General features: G+C 31.1%; 1 protein-coding gene across 8 annotated transcripts in view; it reads right to left on the bottom strand.

Moving 5' to 3' along the window:
* LOC132757258 (TOG array regulator of axonemal microtubules protein 1-like) overlaps positions 1–13,390 on the bottom strand; it is a 54,975-nt gene extending 41,585 nt beyond the window's left edge. For 7 of the 8 annotated variants that reach the window (XM_060748479.1, XM_060748481.1, XM_060748484.1 and 4 more), the window contains exons 1-3: positions 11,242–13,390; positions 7,574–7,709; positions 5,432–5,530 (exon numbers count right to left, since the gene is read on the bottom strand). In XM_060748479.1, the coding sequence (XP_060604462.1) occupies positions 5,432–5,530; positions 7,574–7,709; positions 11,242–13,164 (2,158 nt within the window). In that variant the 5' untranslated portion in view covers positions 13,165–13,390. Of the gene's footprint in view, positions 1–5,431; positions 5,531–7,573; positions 7,710–7,953; positions 8,278–11,241 lie in introns of those variants that run through there. The other variant, XM_060748486.1, reaches the window with a different exon arrangement.
* Positions 13,391–20,284: the final 6,894 nt, after the last annotated feature.

Genomic DNA, 20,284 nt, shown 5'->3' with positions numbered 1-20,284 from the left:
TAAGAATTTTGATATTAAAACCTCTAATAGCAGTTGCTAACTCTTTTTTTGTTCTAATTTGTTCTGTAAATGTCATAAAGCTAACTTCCAGCTTTACTGGTGGAGGAAGACCTCAGGTGTCCCTCAGTGCATATACAGGTACCTGGGTAGACTAAGGTACAACATTCTATAAGCTATTTTGTCACTAGACTGCTTCCCCTTCAATCCATAGTCTCTGACAAGATTTGAACCTTCAATGGTGAGATGCAAGTAATTTGAAATGAGCAACCATAACCGGGATTCAAATTTCACAACAGGACATGATGACCATTTGACAACTTTAGAATTGTCAGGGTGAAACATGATCTTCTTGCATTTAGACAGTATTAACTCTTTTGTAAACATTTTGTACAACTAATATTCTATACAATAAAGCAAAACTATAGCGATATTTTATCATAGTAAAAAGCAACTAAAATACAACAAATCTATTCAAAACACAAAGTGAAATGACGGTAATTATTCATCTTTATTAGGGTAGGTCTAATTGACTTTGCCATTATAAACAATATACCTCCTATTCTTTTCAATTCCCTTGCCTCTTATTAAGAAAATTGGACAAATAATTACATTTGTATATATCATCAATTATAAATGCATTACACTTTGAACTTAAAAGCCATTTTTCTGTATCTTATTGACAATCTGACATTGACAATCTGGTAAAAACTTACTCTTAATTAATATTTAACATCTACAATCAAAACCTCTATTAGGTTTGCTTCACATTATGTCAACGGGGAGAAAAAAATTAATAAATCAAAATAAAGTGACAACAAAGGTAAAAAAAAGTTATTTTCTCCTCATCTAGGGATCTTAAAGAGGGACTTTAATGAAAATAGACCTGCAAAACCTGTCATTAAACTTGATGACACTTGGGTCGTGAAAGGACTTGACAGGACCCTTTGTATATCAGCTCGAAACATTGTACTGTATCTACTTACAAAATCATGCATTTGTACAAACATTTGATTGTACCAATGCAGTACTCTCTCTTCATAAAAAATTTTCAATTGCGAATTATATGATGGTATGACGATATCAAGTAATTCAACTTCTTTTGTGCACATGTCAACTTTCTCTTTTCTATATAACAAAAAAAATCAGCATATTTTTGAAAGGATTATTTAATATGAAAAATTCTTTTGGGTTCATATAATAGTAAATTGACTGTAAGAATCTGCATTATGCAAACAATTGCATTAATTTTTTGCTAAATTTATTCGCAACATAAGAATGATTTTACATAAAAGTCTTTATTTTCATTTTTTTTTTCAATTTTCTCGTCATCTACTTACGATTTTAAAAGCATAGAATAAAACTCTCATGAAAGAAAAGATATTTTCACACAATTTGTAGTACCTGACCTCAGACAGGCCCCTCTTACAGAAAAATACAATTTATGGAAAGTAAATAATACGTATAATTTTTATGTCAATAACACCACAGTGTTGTAACTACTTTAAACATAAACAATGACTTGTAACAAGTTTTTCGTGGCAAGCTCAGAACCTCGCGGACAAAAAGTGAAAAAACGTTAAATGTTTAATGGCGCTTTCAAGTGCAATTTCATAGTCATTGAAATGTTGGGATAAATTAAGTTCAAATCAAATATTCAATTCTGTGGCCCAGCTCTCCCAGATGAAGTACTCTTAACATGGTTTACATATGCTAATGGATAAGACAGTTTAATAAAAGAAGGTGGGCGGCGGACAAAAAGTCCTTCTCACATTTTAAATGAATACTAACTTTTATAGGCAGCACTGGGAGTTGATATTTTATAATAAATTTTATAAAAAAATAATTTGAATTATCATACTAAAAATTGAAACATAATTTTTTTTCTATTTTCTTTGTTACAATAAAAATATGGGATGTCACTTTTGTTTTCTTTTCTTTTTTTTAAGTAAGCTTTAATTACCTGCATTTAACAATTATCAGTATTTTTGGAAATATGCCAGATTAGAAATAAAAAATATTACTAATGTTAAATCGTTGACACAAAGGACTAAGATCAGTTGGCATTAGGTGGATATTTCTGTCCCAATCATATCTTTTAGCTTATTTTGATACTTGATTTGTTAAATTGTTCTAAACCTTGCAAAGTTTCAATTTACAAATCGACTGTTTCAATTTACATTGAAGTTAAAATGACAATACAAAAACGTATATCAAGTTGACATGTATAATCTCTTAGTCACTGTTTATTGCATAGGGTAAAGTGAATATCGGCCGTCTCAAATTACAGGTAATTTTTAACGTCCAAATAGAACAAAATTTTTTATCACATTTCGCTTCTTGAACAATTATTCAGCATCAACAGCATCTTAAAGGGAAGCAACTCTAAAATGCTAACCTCTATGTAATTGGCAGAGTAAAATTCCTCGGAAATAATTCATAAAGAGCTAAGTCAATACATAGCATGGTTAGCAGACACGTCAATAATATTGTTTTCCCTTCATACATGATCAATTAAATACTAACCGAGTTGTTTGACAATAAAACTTGTAGGACAGAACGACTATATAGCTTTTAGAGGAAACACTTGGTATCATTGACTTATTGATGATATATCTATGATGTATCTATTGTTGTTGTTTTTGATGATCATTCCTGAGTGGGTGGGGGTCATTAAATATAAATAAGTTGTTTACAGTTTCATTTGTTTTCCTTTAACAACATAAATTATTCAGTACTGTAAGGTCTAAGTAACAAACTATTTTGCTTAAATTGCTTTACTGGAAATGATGACTGAAGCAAAATGGAAACGAAAATATCCTCCGAAATTACCCGAAGCTAACGGCAAACTTAGCTGTGCTTTTAGACATATTGTTAAAAACTTTTGAGCCCATAGAGTATTTGCCTGTATGACTTTCAGATTTTGTTAATCAAATAACAGTTTAGATTTCAAAGTTCATATAATACATTGGTGTAATATATCAATGTAAAAAAATTTTGTCAGAAAGTATTTTAGTACAAAATTCACGATCCTGAAAATTTCATTATCAGCACACATTTTGTGACATAATTACTGACCTAAAAATAGGATTTTAAATGACGGGCAGAATGAAAATAGAAAGTAAAATATGTCTGTATAAATTAATGCTTTCCATTACAAAGAGTGGCCAGTTGACATACAGGTTAAGATTATTTGCCGACTGACTTTCATAATCTTTTACACTCGATATTTCACAAGAATATTTAGAACAAGTAATAAATGTCAATATTGACTCAACTACTCTGACCTGTTTTACATATTTTCTCTTCAGATGATGACCGTCCAAATAAAACCTCGAAATCAAACTAATTACGATACACTAGACCATTAGAGCGAACAAATAACCCAATTTGACCTTAGACGGGCCCTTATCCACACAGCTGTACAACATTATTCACTCCTTCATAAAGAGAATGATTGTACTAAGACACCTTTCGATATAAAAGTAACAAAATGTCATAGACTTTATCGCAAACAAAGTATAACCGCAAAAAGTCAACTTAAATCATTACATGTATTTAACCACATAAAATCTTTATATAGTCTCTATAATAATGGAAAATTCGTGTAAAAATCTGTGAAATTTGAGTACGCTCCATTTAATCCAATGAATAAAGAAATTAGTAATGTTCAGTCTAAAAGTGTTAGGTAATACTAAATAGGAAGAGATCAACCCATGCGATGACCTTACAACCATGAACATTAAATAAAATTTTCAAATGACATTGAATATATGACAAAATTTTAATGCCTTTTCTCTATATTAGCGAAAAAAATATGCTTAAACACCTTAAAGAAATATAGGAAAATGTGAACACATATTTTGGGATTGTCAAAATACTTTGTAATAATATAATATATATAAAGTATGAAATGCTTTCTTCAACAGGTTAAAAACAGGGTCATTTATGCTAATTTTTATTTTATTATTGTAATTTATTGAAATTAACTGTTCCTCAGTACCTTCTGCAAATTATAAAATAGCCCGGAGAAAAATTCAAATCACCCAGTCGTGTAGCATTTTTAAAGTTTGTTGTTGTTTTTTTTATATATTTTTTTATGAATTACCTCTTGACAAAAAGTAGCCGTGAAAAAAATTTATTGCGGTAAGCAACTTGCACCAACCACTTTCACTTAAAGAGAGTGCTAGTTGATGTGGTTCTAAGAATTAGTCACACCCCTTTCACAATGAATTATCACAAACAATTAATATTCTGATTGATGACCTCTTCTGTTTACAAATGAAAAAGTCCTTTCGTAACGACTAAAGACTATGACATCATTACTGAATAAATTATAAAAAATCTTATTTTTAAAAACTTTTATGGCCATCTTCTCTTTTTATATTTATTTTATTCTAAATTAGTAAATAAATAAACAAATATCTCTAAGCAGCTATTGTTTATTACCGGCCAACCGACACAACACGAGAATGAAATTAGCATAGAACAAATAGAAATCTACATAATAACCTTAACCAGGACTTAAACACAAGTTTTTTCCACTTGAAAATGTCTATGAATGATTAACAATAATCGTTCTCCCCTCGACTCGAGTCTTCTCGAGCAAGATACAATACACAAAAACATATTTTAGGAGTGCTTCGTTGTGATTTTTTTTTCTGTATTAAACTTTTTTTTATTATTGAAATAAAGTGAATATTTGCTTTGACTCATACTTATTCTTATTTATTATTTACCTTCACCAAAAAAAAACGTCTTTATATTCCACGCTTTCTGTTTATTTATCATTATTACTATTCGCTACGTTTATTTACTGATGTACAGGTTAATAAACATATATCAACACCTACAGAAACTAATGGTTTCAAAATCTTTACATAGTATTTAACATCTAACCCAGAAACTTTAAGTTTTTCTTCTCCATTTTATCACATTCTGTTGTTATTATGGGAAGAAAAACTAAGTTGGTGTGTCAGATTTATAAAATTAATTACTATATAAGAAATAATTATATGCTTTATAAAAATCAATTTCAAAAGTTTTTTTGTTTTTTGTTTTTTTTCCTCTTTTTATAATCATTCTATTTTAAAAAAATAAAGGAATAATTCTTAGTGGTTTTTATTTATTACCATAAAGAAAACAAAAGGTAAAAATTTGTCTCAAAGAAAATGTTCATTAGAAATCAAAATGCAATCTTTTGTGTCAAATGGAATTTTCAGTAAAAAATCAGAATGTAATAATTTGTTCCACAGGGAAAAGTTTATACTTTACTGATACTTAACTACTTTTATCTAAAATTATATGTTCTCTACACTGTTTAATAACTTGTAGTCATAGTTACCAAGTAGTTAATGACCTTCACCTTAAGTTTGTTAGTATGGGTATTTGTCTGGTGTAAATGACCTTCACCTTCTAAATGACAATGACCTACCTTTGTCACTTTGTACCGCAAGGTCAAGGCCACGGAAATTTGTGGATTTCAAAGACTGGGTCTTCCTCAACTTTGTAAGATGAATCTGTTTGTATGAGGCTGCAAAAAACAACACAAAATTAGAAATAAGTTAAACTAGAAATAGGTCGCAAGTTAACCCTTTTCAGTCAATGGAAAGCGTGACAACAGAAAACAGCAAAGATAAATCTAAAATCTTTATGACCCCTCTCCTCCCACCCACACTTTAGAAGGAAGATACAAAATCTATTTTCCACTCAGTGCTCTTTCATTGCAAAACTGCTTTACTATGTTACACTGTTACACCTAGCATCCAATACTGTTACATTAAAGAACTTCAATAAATATGCAGAATTAACAATAAATCACAGGTGTTCATAATTTTGTATCATTGAAGTATTGCAGTATCATAAACTCAATAATTACTTTATATATGCTCATACCATATTGATTTGCTATTTGCATTAATAAAGATTAATTGCACTAAATAAACTAGGAAGAACTCTTCAGCACAACAAAATCACAAAAGGAACTAAGAACTGTAAACAAATCATTTTACTAGGTCCTATTTTTTATCAGCACTGAAGAACATGTTTACTATAAATCAAAGTTAATATGGAAAGTTTGCAGTTAAGTTTAGTTTATTTTTCAAAACCCCCTTCAATGGCCCTACAATAGCATTTTTGAAAATCGAAAAAATTTCATAATTAATTTGTATGAATATGTTTACACATTCATTATGCAAGATCTGCAAAATATAGAAGATGAATACCACTCAAGAGCACTTAGAAATGCCAAAATGGGAAATTTGCATTGCTTTACATATGGTGTCCTATCATGCACTTATAACATGGGACAAATAGCCAAGTCATAGAGCAAAGTCTGGGGGTAAGAAATCATGTACTTAAGACTTTAAATATTTAATATTAATCCCCCTTTAAATATTAAAAGGATTAAACAGAAAAGGAAAATATTCCATTTCAGTAAATGTTCAACCTGTCGGACATTTTAGCATAACAATGAGCACAGTCAGATAATTTAAACACCAATTTATTGAACAAAATTCAATATACACGAAGCTAATGCCAACATTTTTATCAATTACAACAGTATCATTTTTTTCACAAGTATTTATAATAATTTTGAAATTGCTTTGAAATGACTTAAACTCTCAGCAATATTAACATTATTTTCAGGTACTTTAAAACAATCCAAGTGCTACTACTTTTCTAAACAGTGTACTAGGGTCAAACTTATCTCGGAGAAATCTCAAGGTGAAATATGAGAAACATCTCATGAAATATTGATCAACAACCTACAGGTTTGCTTCAATAAATTAAGTTCTCAACATAAACAGCGCTCTTTCAATAGACTTTTTATACATATATATAATAGTGTAAATATATACTTATATGAATAAAAAAATTACCATCTTTTACATGATAAATAATCTACAGGTTAATCCTTAAACGATCATGAATACGATAAATCAATCATGTTTGATCACGTTAAAAAAAAACTGAAATCAAAATTTGTCACAAAATCATTTAAATTGTGTTCGTTATCTTGACAGTTTGAGTTATCTTCAAATTATTTTAAAATTTTCCTGAAACTTTATCAACCTGTTTGATAATTTCTAAGAAACTTAAGAGCCTCTGTTGTAACCAGTACACTTTATGAAACAATCAAAGTCCAAAGTCATAAAGAAATTTTCTCAGTCCAAACACATAGAAAAACATGTTTTACAGTAACTCCATAATAAGACACATTTTCTTTCATAGGTTGTGTTATAACCACTTTAGTTATGTCAATTCATTGACAATGTGAAAGTAATATAACAACAATGTACATGTATGTAAGCTGAACTATACAGTATTTTAGAGAGGGTTGGGGGGTGAGCAGGGTTACATGTATATTAACTTACTAAATGTGCCTAAAAGGGTGGATATAGACTCTCATTTAGTCTGGCATGTACAAATATTAATGTTACTACTTATTATGTTTGTTAAGTAAATTATCAATATGAGCAAAATGTTACATGATCATGTAACTTGTGACTATCAATAATGAATATAAATATATTAAATGAATAATAAATATAAAGAAATATATTAAATATTTTACATTCTTGCTGGGTGTCGTCTGGGGACTGTGAAACAATTGGCTGTGTACGCCGCTTGATGATGGGCTTCTTGTTGTAGATGTCATGACTGTCATCGCTATTCGACCACGTCTGGCGAGGCTTTGGCGGTCCTTCAGACTGAAAATACATCAGTATTAACATGTATTAAAATGTATTTTATTGGCCACAATACAACACAAAACATTTAAAACAACCAATAGATTGTGGACTTCATCACAAAAAAATGAACATAAAAATCGCATACATTACAAACAGATACAGTATCATACTATGACTTACTTCACAGTAAGAGACGACAATCCCGCAACCACAGTTACTAACATGAAAGAACAATCTTCACAACTTAAATACTTATACTTACACAATCTGGGCATGGTTCTATACCAGCTAAAATTTCACTCCAATTTTCAAGAAATCCCATGGTCCTTTGCGACCTTACATGTACTCCTATAAATCAATTCTCAACTCTAACATTTTTTTATTATACTTTTGTTACCACTGCCCTTCAACTTAAAAAAAATGTTACTCAAAACTCAAATACACCCAATTAATGGATCAAACGCCCTAGTCTTCATCTTTTGAAATGGGACACAAGTATTCCTTTATAGCTCGGATAAATGCAAACGTCTCTATGAAGTGGATCGGCATACCCTATCTTCTTAAAAACGGAGGAAAAATGAAAGAAAGCTCTAATCCTTACACACTACTTGATCAAATAAAAAGCCTTCCAATTATATATGAATAACCATATATTACGTATTTGTTCAACAACAATTGCAAAAGGAAAGCATATTCTATCAAGGTGTATATTCAATCTTGATTAAATTAAACGCATATTTGGATGTGCTAAAAAGAGTATAACGTATCTTCCTGCATACAAATGGGTTTTCGCTCCATTCGTATAAATCATATTTCATTTTAATTTCTATAGATGAAGTGAATCTGAGTTACTGATCGAAAATTATATCGTGAGGAAAGAATTCTATTCACTTTCTTTCTAAGCTTGCGTCTAACCGTATTGATTTGTACCCGTGTAAAACATCTATAGCAAACAGGTCGTGAAGTTCATATGAAAGGAAAACACTTTCAAATAACACACAAAAGCGTCACAGGATCTCACGGTTCAGTAAAAGAATTACGCCAATAGATTACATGATCACAAGAATTCTGCTAATGATACTTGGAGCAAAGAACGTGACTCGTAGAACGTAAAAAACAGATAGAATAAATTACGACCTTGGCCTTCATAGCAATTCATTGTTAAGACATAGTTGCAGCAGTTACATCATTTATAGTAAATGTTTTTACAGAATAGTTAAAGCAAACATTTATAATAATGTTACTGGCCTTTGAATAGCAACGTTATTTCGGTCAATACACTGTTGTCCGAACAACTGTCACCTTTTAAAGCTTTGGCTGTTTATATTTTCTGCTCTAAGAACTACCAAATGTACATGTTACACATAGGACAGGAAAGTGTCTGATCAATGCATTAAATTCTATGGAAAAAAGACATGAAATATTGGACTGCTAAGTGCTTATACATTATTTTATATTGTTATTTTGGAACAACTTGTGCAATATAGACAACTGATTTGACCACCCCTGCTAATTAAATGCTCCAGATACAGGACTCTATATACATGTATAATAAAAGTGTTAGTTACTTTTATCTATATATATACAAGTACCTGCACACCAATAAACCCCAATTCAAATATCAATATATCATAATAAAATTCTTATTATATGTCAATAAATTTTTCCTTAGTTTTACTATAAAATGCTCTTTCTGCAGACGCAAATTAACATAGTTGATTAAAAATTAATTCTAGACTTTAACATTTTTCAATGAACAGTTTCAGTCGCCATTAAAATTGTATCTTTTAAACATTAATTTTGTTGTCTGGGATTTCAATAACATTTTCAAACGATTATGATACCTCGTAGTCATAAATGTCTTTATGAACATTCAATCTTTCTGACAATTTGCCAATATACTATCAACAAAACTAAACCGATTCTGTATCAGGTATTGGAAAATATTTTCAAACCATTTATGTAGCACCGTTACACCTCTGTACACAAGAATGGCTCTATAGTTTAAAGTTTTTAGATCTGCGTGTATTAAAAAGTTGAGCAGTTGTGTTTCTTTAACGTGCATAATAGACGATCATCCAAATACAGACTGAGCATGAAATGAACAATGGGGCCAGAGTTTAAATACACACAATCTACTGCATTGACACAGTCAACTGTCACAGAAGCTAATTTACATAACCATGTTTCTAAGAGATTTTAGACTCTAATGTTAAAACTTTCCCTTGATAAACAATGATAACAAAAGCATTCTTTATATGAAAAGCGTCTCCTTTTTCAATAACTTGAAACATCTTTTGCCTCAGACGATATCTCTGCCTGTCATACAAAAATTTATTTGACAGTTGTTTCACTAGCAGCCATCCAGAGTTCTTCATACATTTAGATTACTTTAATTACATTAAAACATCAACAATGCAAAATTTCAGTACACAATCAGTGGCAATGATTATGTAAACGAGTTATCGGACGGTCCACATCCATATCATTTCATACTAATTGTTCATTTTTGTTTAAAAAAAACTATGAGCTTTTGTGGTGTGTTTTGTACTAATTGTTAATTTTTGTTTTAAAAAAAACTATGAGCTTTTGTGGTGTGTTAAGTATAAATATTAAAATATTAAAATAACATAAAATTTCAAATGTACATGTAACTGATAATTAACTTTCTAAATTTTAAAAAAGATTTTGTGTATAAGGATTTGACCAAAACATAAAAACAGAATAATTTCTTTACGAACAATTTCATAAATAAATGTTTCCATTCATGTACATGTAAATTATTAAGACAGAATTGATAAAAACAAAGTTAAATTTTACTTTGAATGGTTTTAGATATACAAATGTAACTAAATGGATAAGCAGCCAGCCAGGATCAGTTTTGATATTTCCTTGAAAAAAAATACTATTATTTTGGATAAATCAATTTGTTTACAACATTCATTTATTGTACTCAATTAAGTCCATAGAACATGTAAACAAAGAAAACCTAACATTGAAACTTTTTCAGCCTAGAAACATGCATAGACATCTACCTTTCAGGGTAATACCAGTTTGATTGTCATGAAACAAAACTGACAATCCTAATGAATGGCTATTAGTGGAGTTGTGAAACTGTCAATAGCTACAAATTTAAAACATGATCACCCTCTGATAAGGTGAGAAAAAACAATCATGTCTAATATGAAACATTATTGGATTAATTCTATAGTCTGTCAAACGTTTTAAACTATCATAGAGTTTTTACTATAACAACATTTATGTTAGTCATTTTTGAAAATAAAGAATTATTTTATACCCTTATCAGTCAGTAACACCAACACAAAGTATGTACTCTGATTAAACAAGATTTATGCCTCTATTCAAATCAAAAGGGGGGAAAATCCCGGAAGAAACTTAGAAAGTCTAAAACAACAAAATTAAAAAGAAAAGTTGCAGGCCCTGTTATTTCCTCATGGTAGTCAAGTTATAAATGATTGACAAAATATTGTGATATATATATATCATTATGAAATTTAAAGTGACATATAATTATCAATTTGTAAAATACCTGTCCATTTGACTCTCCTTCCCATGGCAGCTTTTTTCTTCCTTTTCCAGAGCTTACAAATGGTCGACCATTTGATTCACCAGGATTTCCAGTCGGAGTTGGTGTGGATGTAACTGACTCTAACTCCATTGTATCAGACCTTGAGAGGCCTCTCATACTCTGAGATCCTCCAACAATCCATTCAACATCAGCACCTTGAACCTGAAAACTTGCTGAACTTCGTGTTGATGCTGAGGAAGGCACAGGAGTGGCATATTCAACCAAACCCTCACTGTTCAATTTCGGTAACTGTCGCCTTGCAAGACGTGCCTGCACTGCCCCCATAACACCTTCACCATCATTACTCAGTTCAACTTGATCAACAACTTGAACCAAAGGTCCCAGCCGGCCAGGACCCATGGCCTGTGCAATCACAGATAGACATTCAAGTGCTGCCTGTCGCACCTGACGTTTACCATCAGTCAATGTGGGCGCGACCATTTTACAAACACCTGGGAGATCAAATGCATAACTTGGAAAAGTCAACAATGCCGCTATAATAATGTTAAGCGTCTCTTGTCTTACTTTAGAGTTTTTATGCTGAAGATTTTCACATATCACAGATAGCACTGGTTTCGCAGAATGACTCTGCATCATCTTGATAGCAACTTTCATTACTGCCTGTCTCACAACAATCTTATTATCACCCATCCTCTTAGCTAGTGTTAAAGATAATGGTTTCAGATACTGTTTCACATTCTTGCCTAACTTTTCTACTAATATGCACAATATTTCTAACGTCACAGTTGTAATCTTAAAATTAGAATCGTCTAACAAATTATTCAAGAAACTGATGAATGAAATCATGTGTGGCATAAGGTTATTTTGAACATCGTTTTCACTCAAATCATACATGATATTTCGCAATTCTTCTACACCTTTTGCCCGAAGTTTAAAGTTTTCTTGGTCATTAATTTGACTCATAACATGACTAGGGATTATTCCAAACTCGTAGGAATCTACATACTGAGCCTGGTGCAAATGTTGCTGTGGCTGTTGCTGTACAGAATTCATTGAACCATTCACCCTGGTGGCCTTAGAAAATGGGGCTTGTCTCGGAGTAGAATAATTACTAGATCCATTGCCGACATTACCTTTCATTGGGGAATCAACTTGATCAGCCTCATTGTGCCCGGTTAATTGAAAATAGTAGCGTCTTAATGGTGGAGACAATTTGTGTAGATAATTATTAAATTCTCTGTCGCCAACCAAAGCTTTTATCTTCTCTAATGTCATTAATGAGCAATCACGTAAGTTGTCTTCCATTGATGTGTCCAGCAACTTTTTAGCCAGTGACTGTGTAATTTCAAAGAAATTTTCTCTTGCAAATTCTGGTGTGAAAAGCATTGGCAATGCAACTATGGATTCTTTTCGGACTCTTGTATCATCATTTTCTAGCCCAAAATGTACAATAGCCCGCAGCAATGATGGAACATGATTTGTGCACTTCATGTACACATGAAGTGTCTGTATTACGGCCCTCCGAACTGTTATTTTGCTTTCCCCAATGTTTGGAATTAACTTTCCCATCACCTCTGACATGCAGGAATCTAATCCATCCCCAAACTGAGGTATAACTTCGTTTATTAACTGAATACATTTTAATCTCACGTCCCAATTTGAGTCAGAAAGAGCCAAACCAAGTCCCCTGAATATGGATTGTTGATTTGAAAATGGAAGTTTTCCACCATTTCTTCTTACAGTAATCAGCAACTGCTCTAAAATTTCTACACGTCTCTGGAATCTCTGGTCTCTTAGTTGATCAAGGACATCATTTTCTTCCATATTCCAGCCTCCAGACTGGCGTTTTTCTATGTAACTTGCATCATTAAAATCGTGCATAGGGAATTTTGCAACCTGAACTTTGGCGACTTTTCCTGCCATGAACACAAAAATAACTGGTCAAAAATTAAAGACAGGTAATGTTTATTCCGCTGACATGGTTGTATTAGCTACCAAAAGGTTAATCAACCAATCCAAGTGAAATTGAACTTCCAACTGTGTCATGATTATTCATAAATACACTTTTAATTTAACATTTTTCGATTTCAAGCCAAGGACAGTATAAAATGGCGACTTCTCCCCAACAACAGATTGTATTGATCACGTGACAACTGTAGATGCCAATTGGTAAACACTGTAAGCAAAAACTTCTTAAACGAAATAATTTACGTGACGGGCGGACAGGGAGACTACTACAGCAACTTAGGTGTGACAAACTTAATATTATTTATTCCACCTTGGTGCAAACAAGAAACATCGTAAAAACCTCTAACTTGCCAGCACATGCCCGTGTTAGGGTGATCTACTAGACTACTTCTAAGATTTCATAGATCTAATATAAAAAAAATCTAATCCATGAGAGGATTGGGCATTTTTTGTCGTACTTAAAATTGAAGTTAGTCTTGTTCTCGAGTACAAAAAGTTTAACATCTTTACAGAATTTGGAGATTTTATCAGCGCACTAACTTATGACGTAACTGGTTTCAAATGACGTCATAACAGATTTGACGTCATGCTATATAGTCGAATAATATTTTCAACATGACGTCAATTTTGTGCGATGACACTATTTAGAATCTATTATTTTAGCTATTAGTTCTCTGTTTCCTTGAAAATAGATTATATATCCACATTATTATTTTATAGTTATCAAGTTAGATCTATATATGTTCACGTAAATAAGATGTTAAGAAAATAAACTTATCACACACCCGTGCCGATTTTGCGACTCCGTAAAAAATGGTATTGCATATATTTTTAAATTGACGTGATGTCAATAGCGTTATACAAACATAGTGTAAGGACGCGCTTAATGTTAGCGTTATCATTTTTGCGACGGACGCGCCCTCAGGCGCGTTCAGAGCTAAGTCATCTACACATGGGATTTCGTTGGCTACACTCGCGCAATGTGTCCTAAACCAATTAACAGCCCAAGAAATAGTACATGAATTTGACCCTTCAAAACTCCCATACTTTGTCTGGATATCTTAATGTCTTCCATATTTAGCCTTTTCAATTTCAAATTAAGTTATCCAAGTTAAAATATGAACGTATATTATTGATAAAAACGTTGTAGTCCCGTAGTATTATTGCGCAATATGCAAATTACTGCTGAAACGATTTACCGCTGTCGAAAAAGTAGGACAGCAAATTATACTACAATAAAGGTGTAACCTCTGAGTTCCAAGACATTATTAGTAGGAAATAAATATTTCTACATTATACAAAACATTATTATTAACAAATCAAAAGTTTTTCGTGACTCTAGGATAACTCGCGCATTAATAAAAGAAGAACTATTTTCGTGACTCATACCGCGGGTTTAGCTGAATATTCAGCAGTTATTAATATATTAGATACAGTACAATGGCTAGTATAAATATCTATTTTTGAAAATGCATGTAAGACACTTTACCGCCATGTAGTCTTTCATGGTAAGGAAGTTATAATACTAGTTCTACTTCCGATTCTTGTGGTTTGTTTACATATTTTACTAGGTCATGATATGAGTTAACCTTCGCTATTCTAAAAATAGATTCTGCTTCACCTGTTCTGATTTTTGGACAGGCGATTAGGAAGTACACATTAAACATGTAATTAATAAACCAGCGGATTGTAATGCAATACTTTTAGAAATGCTATACAATTGTAAGAAGCAAACAAGTTGAAAATGGAATTTAGTGTGAAGTTGAAAAGGACAACTAAACACTGTAGTGCTTAAGTGACATTTAAATTAAAATAAAAACGATGTGCTCTGGCCTCTACATCTTTACCTTGTAAATAAAAAAATCTAAGAAATACACTATTAATTGCTGATGATTTTAACCATTTTTTTTTTAATGAGACATATCCAAGAGAAATACAAATACAAATGACTTATATTTTATTGTCTGTATGCCCACTATGATATAACACGAAGCAATTCTAAATAGCATTCTCAAATGTATAAATTGTATCATGTTTAAAGTTTATTTGCCTGGATTTATTCTAGAAATATTTCGTTGATAGTTTTTTTTTTCTATTTACATATCATTTCTTAGAATAAATCGATAAGGACACTGATTTACAAGTTTGACCAGAGTTTTTAGGCATAAATTTCATTCTGTATTTAAGTGCTTGAAAGTAGAAAATCTGAATTATATCAATTTGGGACACAAAATATATTGCTCTACAAATCTCGAACTTGTATGGAACAAATTTTCTCTGTTATATATTTTGTGTTTTGTTTTTGTTTTGGTTTTTTTTCTAAAAGAAGCCTTAATTAATGTCTTTCCGGTTGCATGTCCGTCGCATTCAGTGCTGCAGCACTTTGATTTATGTTATAGGCTTGTCAATGAAAAATGACTCTTTACTTTTTTTACTTTAAACGGTTTTATTTTTGGTAGATCTCTATGTGATAAATAGAATATTTAATTCGTGCAAGTTCATTAGATCTAGAAGTCTACTGAATTTATTGAATAAAGTAATATTAGATCTATGCTCGACAGAGGCTCGCATAACGCCCATTCTCAATAAAATAAAGCATTTGAGGTTGAAAAATATTAAAAATTTGATGTTGTCATTGTGTCATTTTTTATCGCTGAAGTAAAAGTTTAGGGTATTTTGCAAGTTTGCCAGAAATATTTTGAACAAGAAACTATGATATAACAGGATGGCATTTATTTCGGTAATGACACTGTATTTCTTCGGTAACGTAGATTTCAGATCTAATAATGTAACATATTGGCTGCATATTAATACCAAATGTCTGTAAAATATATCAAAATCTGTAAATTCTCTATCTAGAGGGACTTTCTAACCCAGGAAAATTCAAAGAAGTTGGGTACCTTGCTAATTTCAGTCAATTTTTTTCAAAGTTACATATTCGAAGAAAGCAAAAATAGTCAATTTTGAAAATGATTATTTTATGTCTTCATTCAAAGGATATATATCATATATAATATATGAGAGGTCGAATGCATACACAAATTTTGTATTAGCAACTTTTTTTCTCAAAATATTCAACTTTCCACTTTCTTAATATTTGGAAAATTTAGTACTAAACAGTTAGATATTTATCCCCATATAGGATGTCACGTATGTTTCATTTTATTCAAATGCAAGTAAAGGTTGAGAAAACAATTTTATTTTTTGTAAAATAATTTATATATATGGATATTATTTTAACATTATTATATATAGAATGAAATACGGCCAGTAAGCTCTTTGCAGAAACGATTTAGTTGTTGCTGAGAACATCAATATCTTGTAATATATTTTTAACATTTCTGCTGGTACATCAACATATTATTAACATATCTTTCCTTTGTAAAAACAATTTTGTGTCTTCTTACATCTAATACAAGGTAACGGTTACTAACAGGCATGCTAATCCTAACTTTATCTTTAATTTTCAAAAATTGTTGAATTGTAAGTTGGAGTAACGTATGTTTCACACTCGCTTATTTATGAACTTTATCACGGAATTTAAACTTACATGTAAAATCGACTTTTTTATTTAGGAATCAAATGCACATCATTCTATTGTCATAAAAATGCGATTTTATGTTTTTATATATGCATGTGTAAACAATATAAAGTCTGTTTGATAAAAGTAACGTTTGTTTCACTGTGGTTACTTAAACAAGTGAAAAAACAACGAAAGTAAACAAAATTTACTTACTAAGGTCAAATAGAACTTAATGTTGATGTTATACGTGCTTTCTGACTTCAATTTCCCTTTTGATAAACTTACTTTAAAAAGTTGATAACGTATGTTTCTGTAACGTATGTTTCATTTTTACATTGAAAGTGGGTTAAAAATGACGCAAGACCGTTTAAGCCGCCATAATTTGTGGTTAATATATCAGAGTTACACACATGTTAATTTTCTTTCTTGTTTGGATTCTTCTTTGAATGGATTGGCTCTTAAATAATGGTAACGTATGTTTCTTTTTAAAGTGCTGTTGAAAAGATTTGAATAAAAAATGAAAATTTCCGAAAATAGAATGATATTTGAGAGGCTGCAAGCTTATTTTTACTTATAATTATATATATGCTGTATTATTAAGCATGCATCGATTCAATTATGTAATTTGGGATTCACTTCTTATTGTTTTAGGTTTGTCACTATTTATTTATATGCATTTGGCGACATTTGATCATCCATTATACCAATGAGATTTTAACAGTCAAATATAATTTTTACCAATAATCAAAGTGCATATACACACAGCAATGACTAATTGCACATGTTTCGTTTATTCTGGAACTTATTTTTCTGAAACACAATTTCAAAGTTGAAAATTCTAGGTGGCGACAGTAACGTATGTTACATTTTAGGGCATTAATGATACTTGTAAAAGAAAAATAACAGATAGGAATGTAAAACTGAGTGTGTCCCTATTAGACAAAGTAGCAGCCACCTTTCTAACGACATTTTGACCTCAAGAAAAACCTTCGTATAAGAGCTACCCAGTGGAACATCAAATGCTGTGTTTTATTGAGAATGAGCGATAATATAATTTTATTCACAACTCGTGCAATAAATTCAGTATTGAACTTACACTCATTCAATTTATCCTCTATTTATAAGACATGTTAGATGAACAATGAAAATATAATTCGTATAAATTTAAAACCATTTTAAAAGCAACTAGATCTAAAATTATAAACATGATAGATCTATATTTAATAATTTATAAGTAGATCTAGAGCTAGATCTACACTTTATGTTAAAAAAAACGATGATTTTTTTTTCACAAAAAAAAACAACAACAAAAAAACAAAAACAAAACAAAAACAAAAACAAAAAAACACACACAAACAAAAAAGACACATACAAAATCGTAAATTTATGTTGTTTCGACCGTTCCACACAAAATCAAAATTATATTCAGTTTTTTTTATTGTAAACATATCTTAATCGTCATAGAATAAAATCAAAATAAGTTTTTATTATAAGCTGGCAAGGTTAAGAAAAATGCAGCATAAGCACTTACTAGATCTTATAAAACTATAGAGTGTAAGCAAGACATAACTGCACGTGCTATATGTGCATGTTGGATCTTGAAATACAGACTTAGCCAAGAGCAGATAGTCTAAAGTAGGGGACTATTATGTACATATTTCACGATGCTGTGGGCTGTCTCTTTTTTGTATATGAATTGTGGTACATGTAACTATATTTTTTCGTTCCCTGTGTCTCACTGTATAATTAAGACAATGGTAAATTAAAACTAATATAATCACAATTTAAATAACTTTTATTTTACGCACAAAGTCAGAATATATACATGTATAATTGTATTTAAGAACATAATAATAATACAATTACACATGCATTTTATGTACCAATATCATCAGTAGTACCTTATTTTAGCATTAATATAAAGGTTTAAACATGTCCCTAATACAAATACAACAGATATTAAAGAAACATTAATATTTTTTAAAACATACCGGTAATATGTAATCTCTTACTTGTTTTAGGGGACTACATATCTCTTGAAAGAAAATACATTGTTTAATGCAGTAATCGTTGGGCGACAACGACAACGCCAAGAAGGAAGCATTCGGCCATAGAATGTTGTGGAAAATATTTCTGAACTTCCGACCGTTTATCCTATGATTACGAGCACAGAGTCGGATCGTTTCTTTCATTTTCTCGATATGACGACACATTCAAAAGTAATTTCACTTTGATACATAATAAAATTATAAATTATAAATCATAGTGGTTGAAGTAAACATTTAATTTATTGATATTTAGACGGTACATTTTCTTTTTTTTTTTTTTTGGCTTGCAGCCACGGCTGTGGCTGCAAGCCATTTGTTTTGGAAAAGTTGTTCCGGTTAGGTGGTTTCCTGCTTACATTTGTTAGTGCTTGATTGAACGGGAAACCAGCTGCAATCGTGTCAATCGCAACTTTTCGGCCCTTTCCGCCACTCTTCGGATTAATGATAATAGCCGAGCTAGTTCCAATTGCAATCGTGACAATTCGGGCGATTCCGTCATACTGCGGAATCAGACGAAGTAATATTACGGAAATCTAAGCTATTTTAGTTACTTCGGTAATCCCAGATTTTTTTTATATTTTTACTTTATTTTGTTCAAGACGCAAAAGTTAGTTTCTTTTATAATTGGTTTTTGTCTTTATTAGTTTTATACAATAGAGAATGGTTACTGTAGTAGTATTCCGTCTCCAAAGGGCGGTCCTGCTTACCAAAAGATCGTGACCGAATCACGCAGAATATTAGTGCATGATCAAGTTATATTTAGATCTACTGACAGAGGTGAGGTAATCTAAAAATAGCCCATGCATATCATTAACCTTACCACGTGCTGATCTTATATCTGCGATCATAGATATTTTAGGTATAACATAGTTGATACATGCTTATTAATTGGTACCACGTAACGAAGTCTTTTAGTGCATTTACTTGTCTCTAAAGCTGCTATATAAATGAAATTAGCAACTGCCAAAACGAATGACTCTCTCTGCGAAAAAAGTGGAAATGAAATGTGCACACTTGTTTCCCTCAGTATGATAGATTGATCTCATGTAAGAGCCAATGTTAGTATTTTTACGATTGATTATTTTCTTTATTAGTTTTATACAATAGAGAACAGATTTCGAATCGTTTTTGAAAAAAATATTCGTTTTTACAAAAAAAAGTTGCTACTGTTATCGTCAGCATGTTCCCGTTCAGTTATAATCAGTGGTCTTCTGGTCCCTATTTGGTCCAAATTTGCACGCACAACACTGGTGCTCAAACAAATGGGCACAGGTGCTCGTCCAGTCTTGGGCTTACCCTACCTGTCCCTTTAAAAGTGAAACTTTTTTTTCGAGAAAAAAAAACAAAACAACTAAATAAACTCTTTATGATCTACAAATACCAAAAAAATTGTGATAATAAATTGAAACAAAAAAAAATTAAAGGGAAGGGATGATGGCACAACTGAGCAAGCCTTTCCTTTTAAAAGGAAACTTTATCTCAATTTATTTTGTCAAATGAGCGT

This window comes from Ruditapes philippinarum, unplaced genomic scaffold, assembly GCF_026571515.1.
Source record: "Ruditapes philippinarum isolate M1 unplaced genomic scaffold, ASM2657151v2 ctg770_1_1_1_1, whole genome shotgun sequence".
Lineage (NCBI taxonomy): Eukaryota > Metazoa > Mollusca > Bivalvia > Venerida > Veneridae > Ruditapes > Ruditapes philippinarum.
The sequence above is the reverse complement of the archived record's forward strand: the minus strand, read 5'-3'. Positions and strand labels throughout refer to the sequence as shown.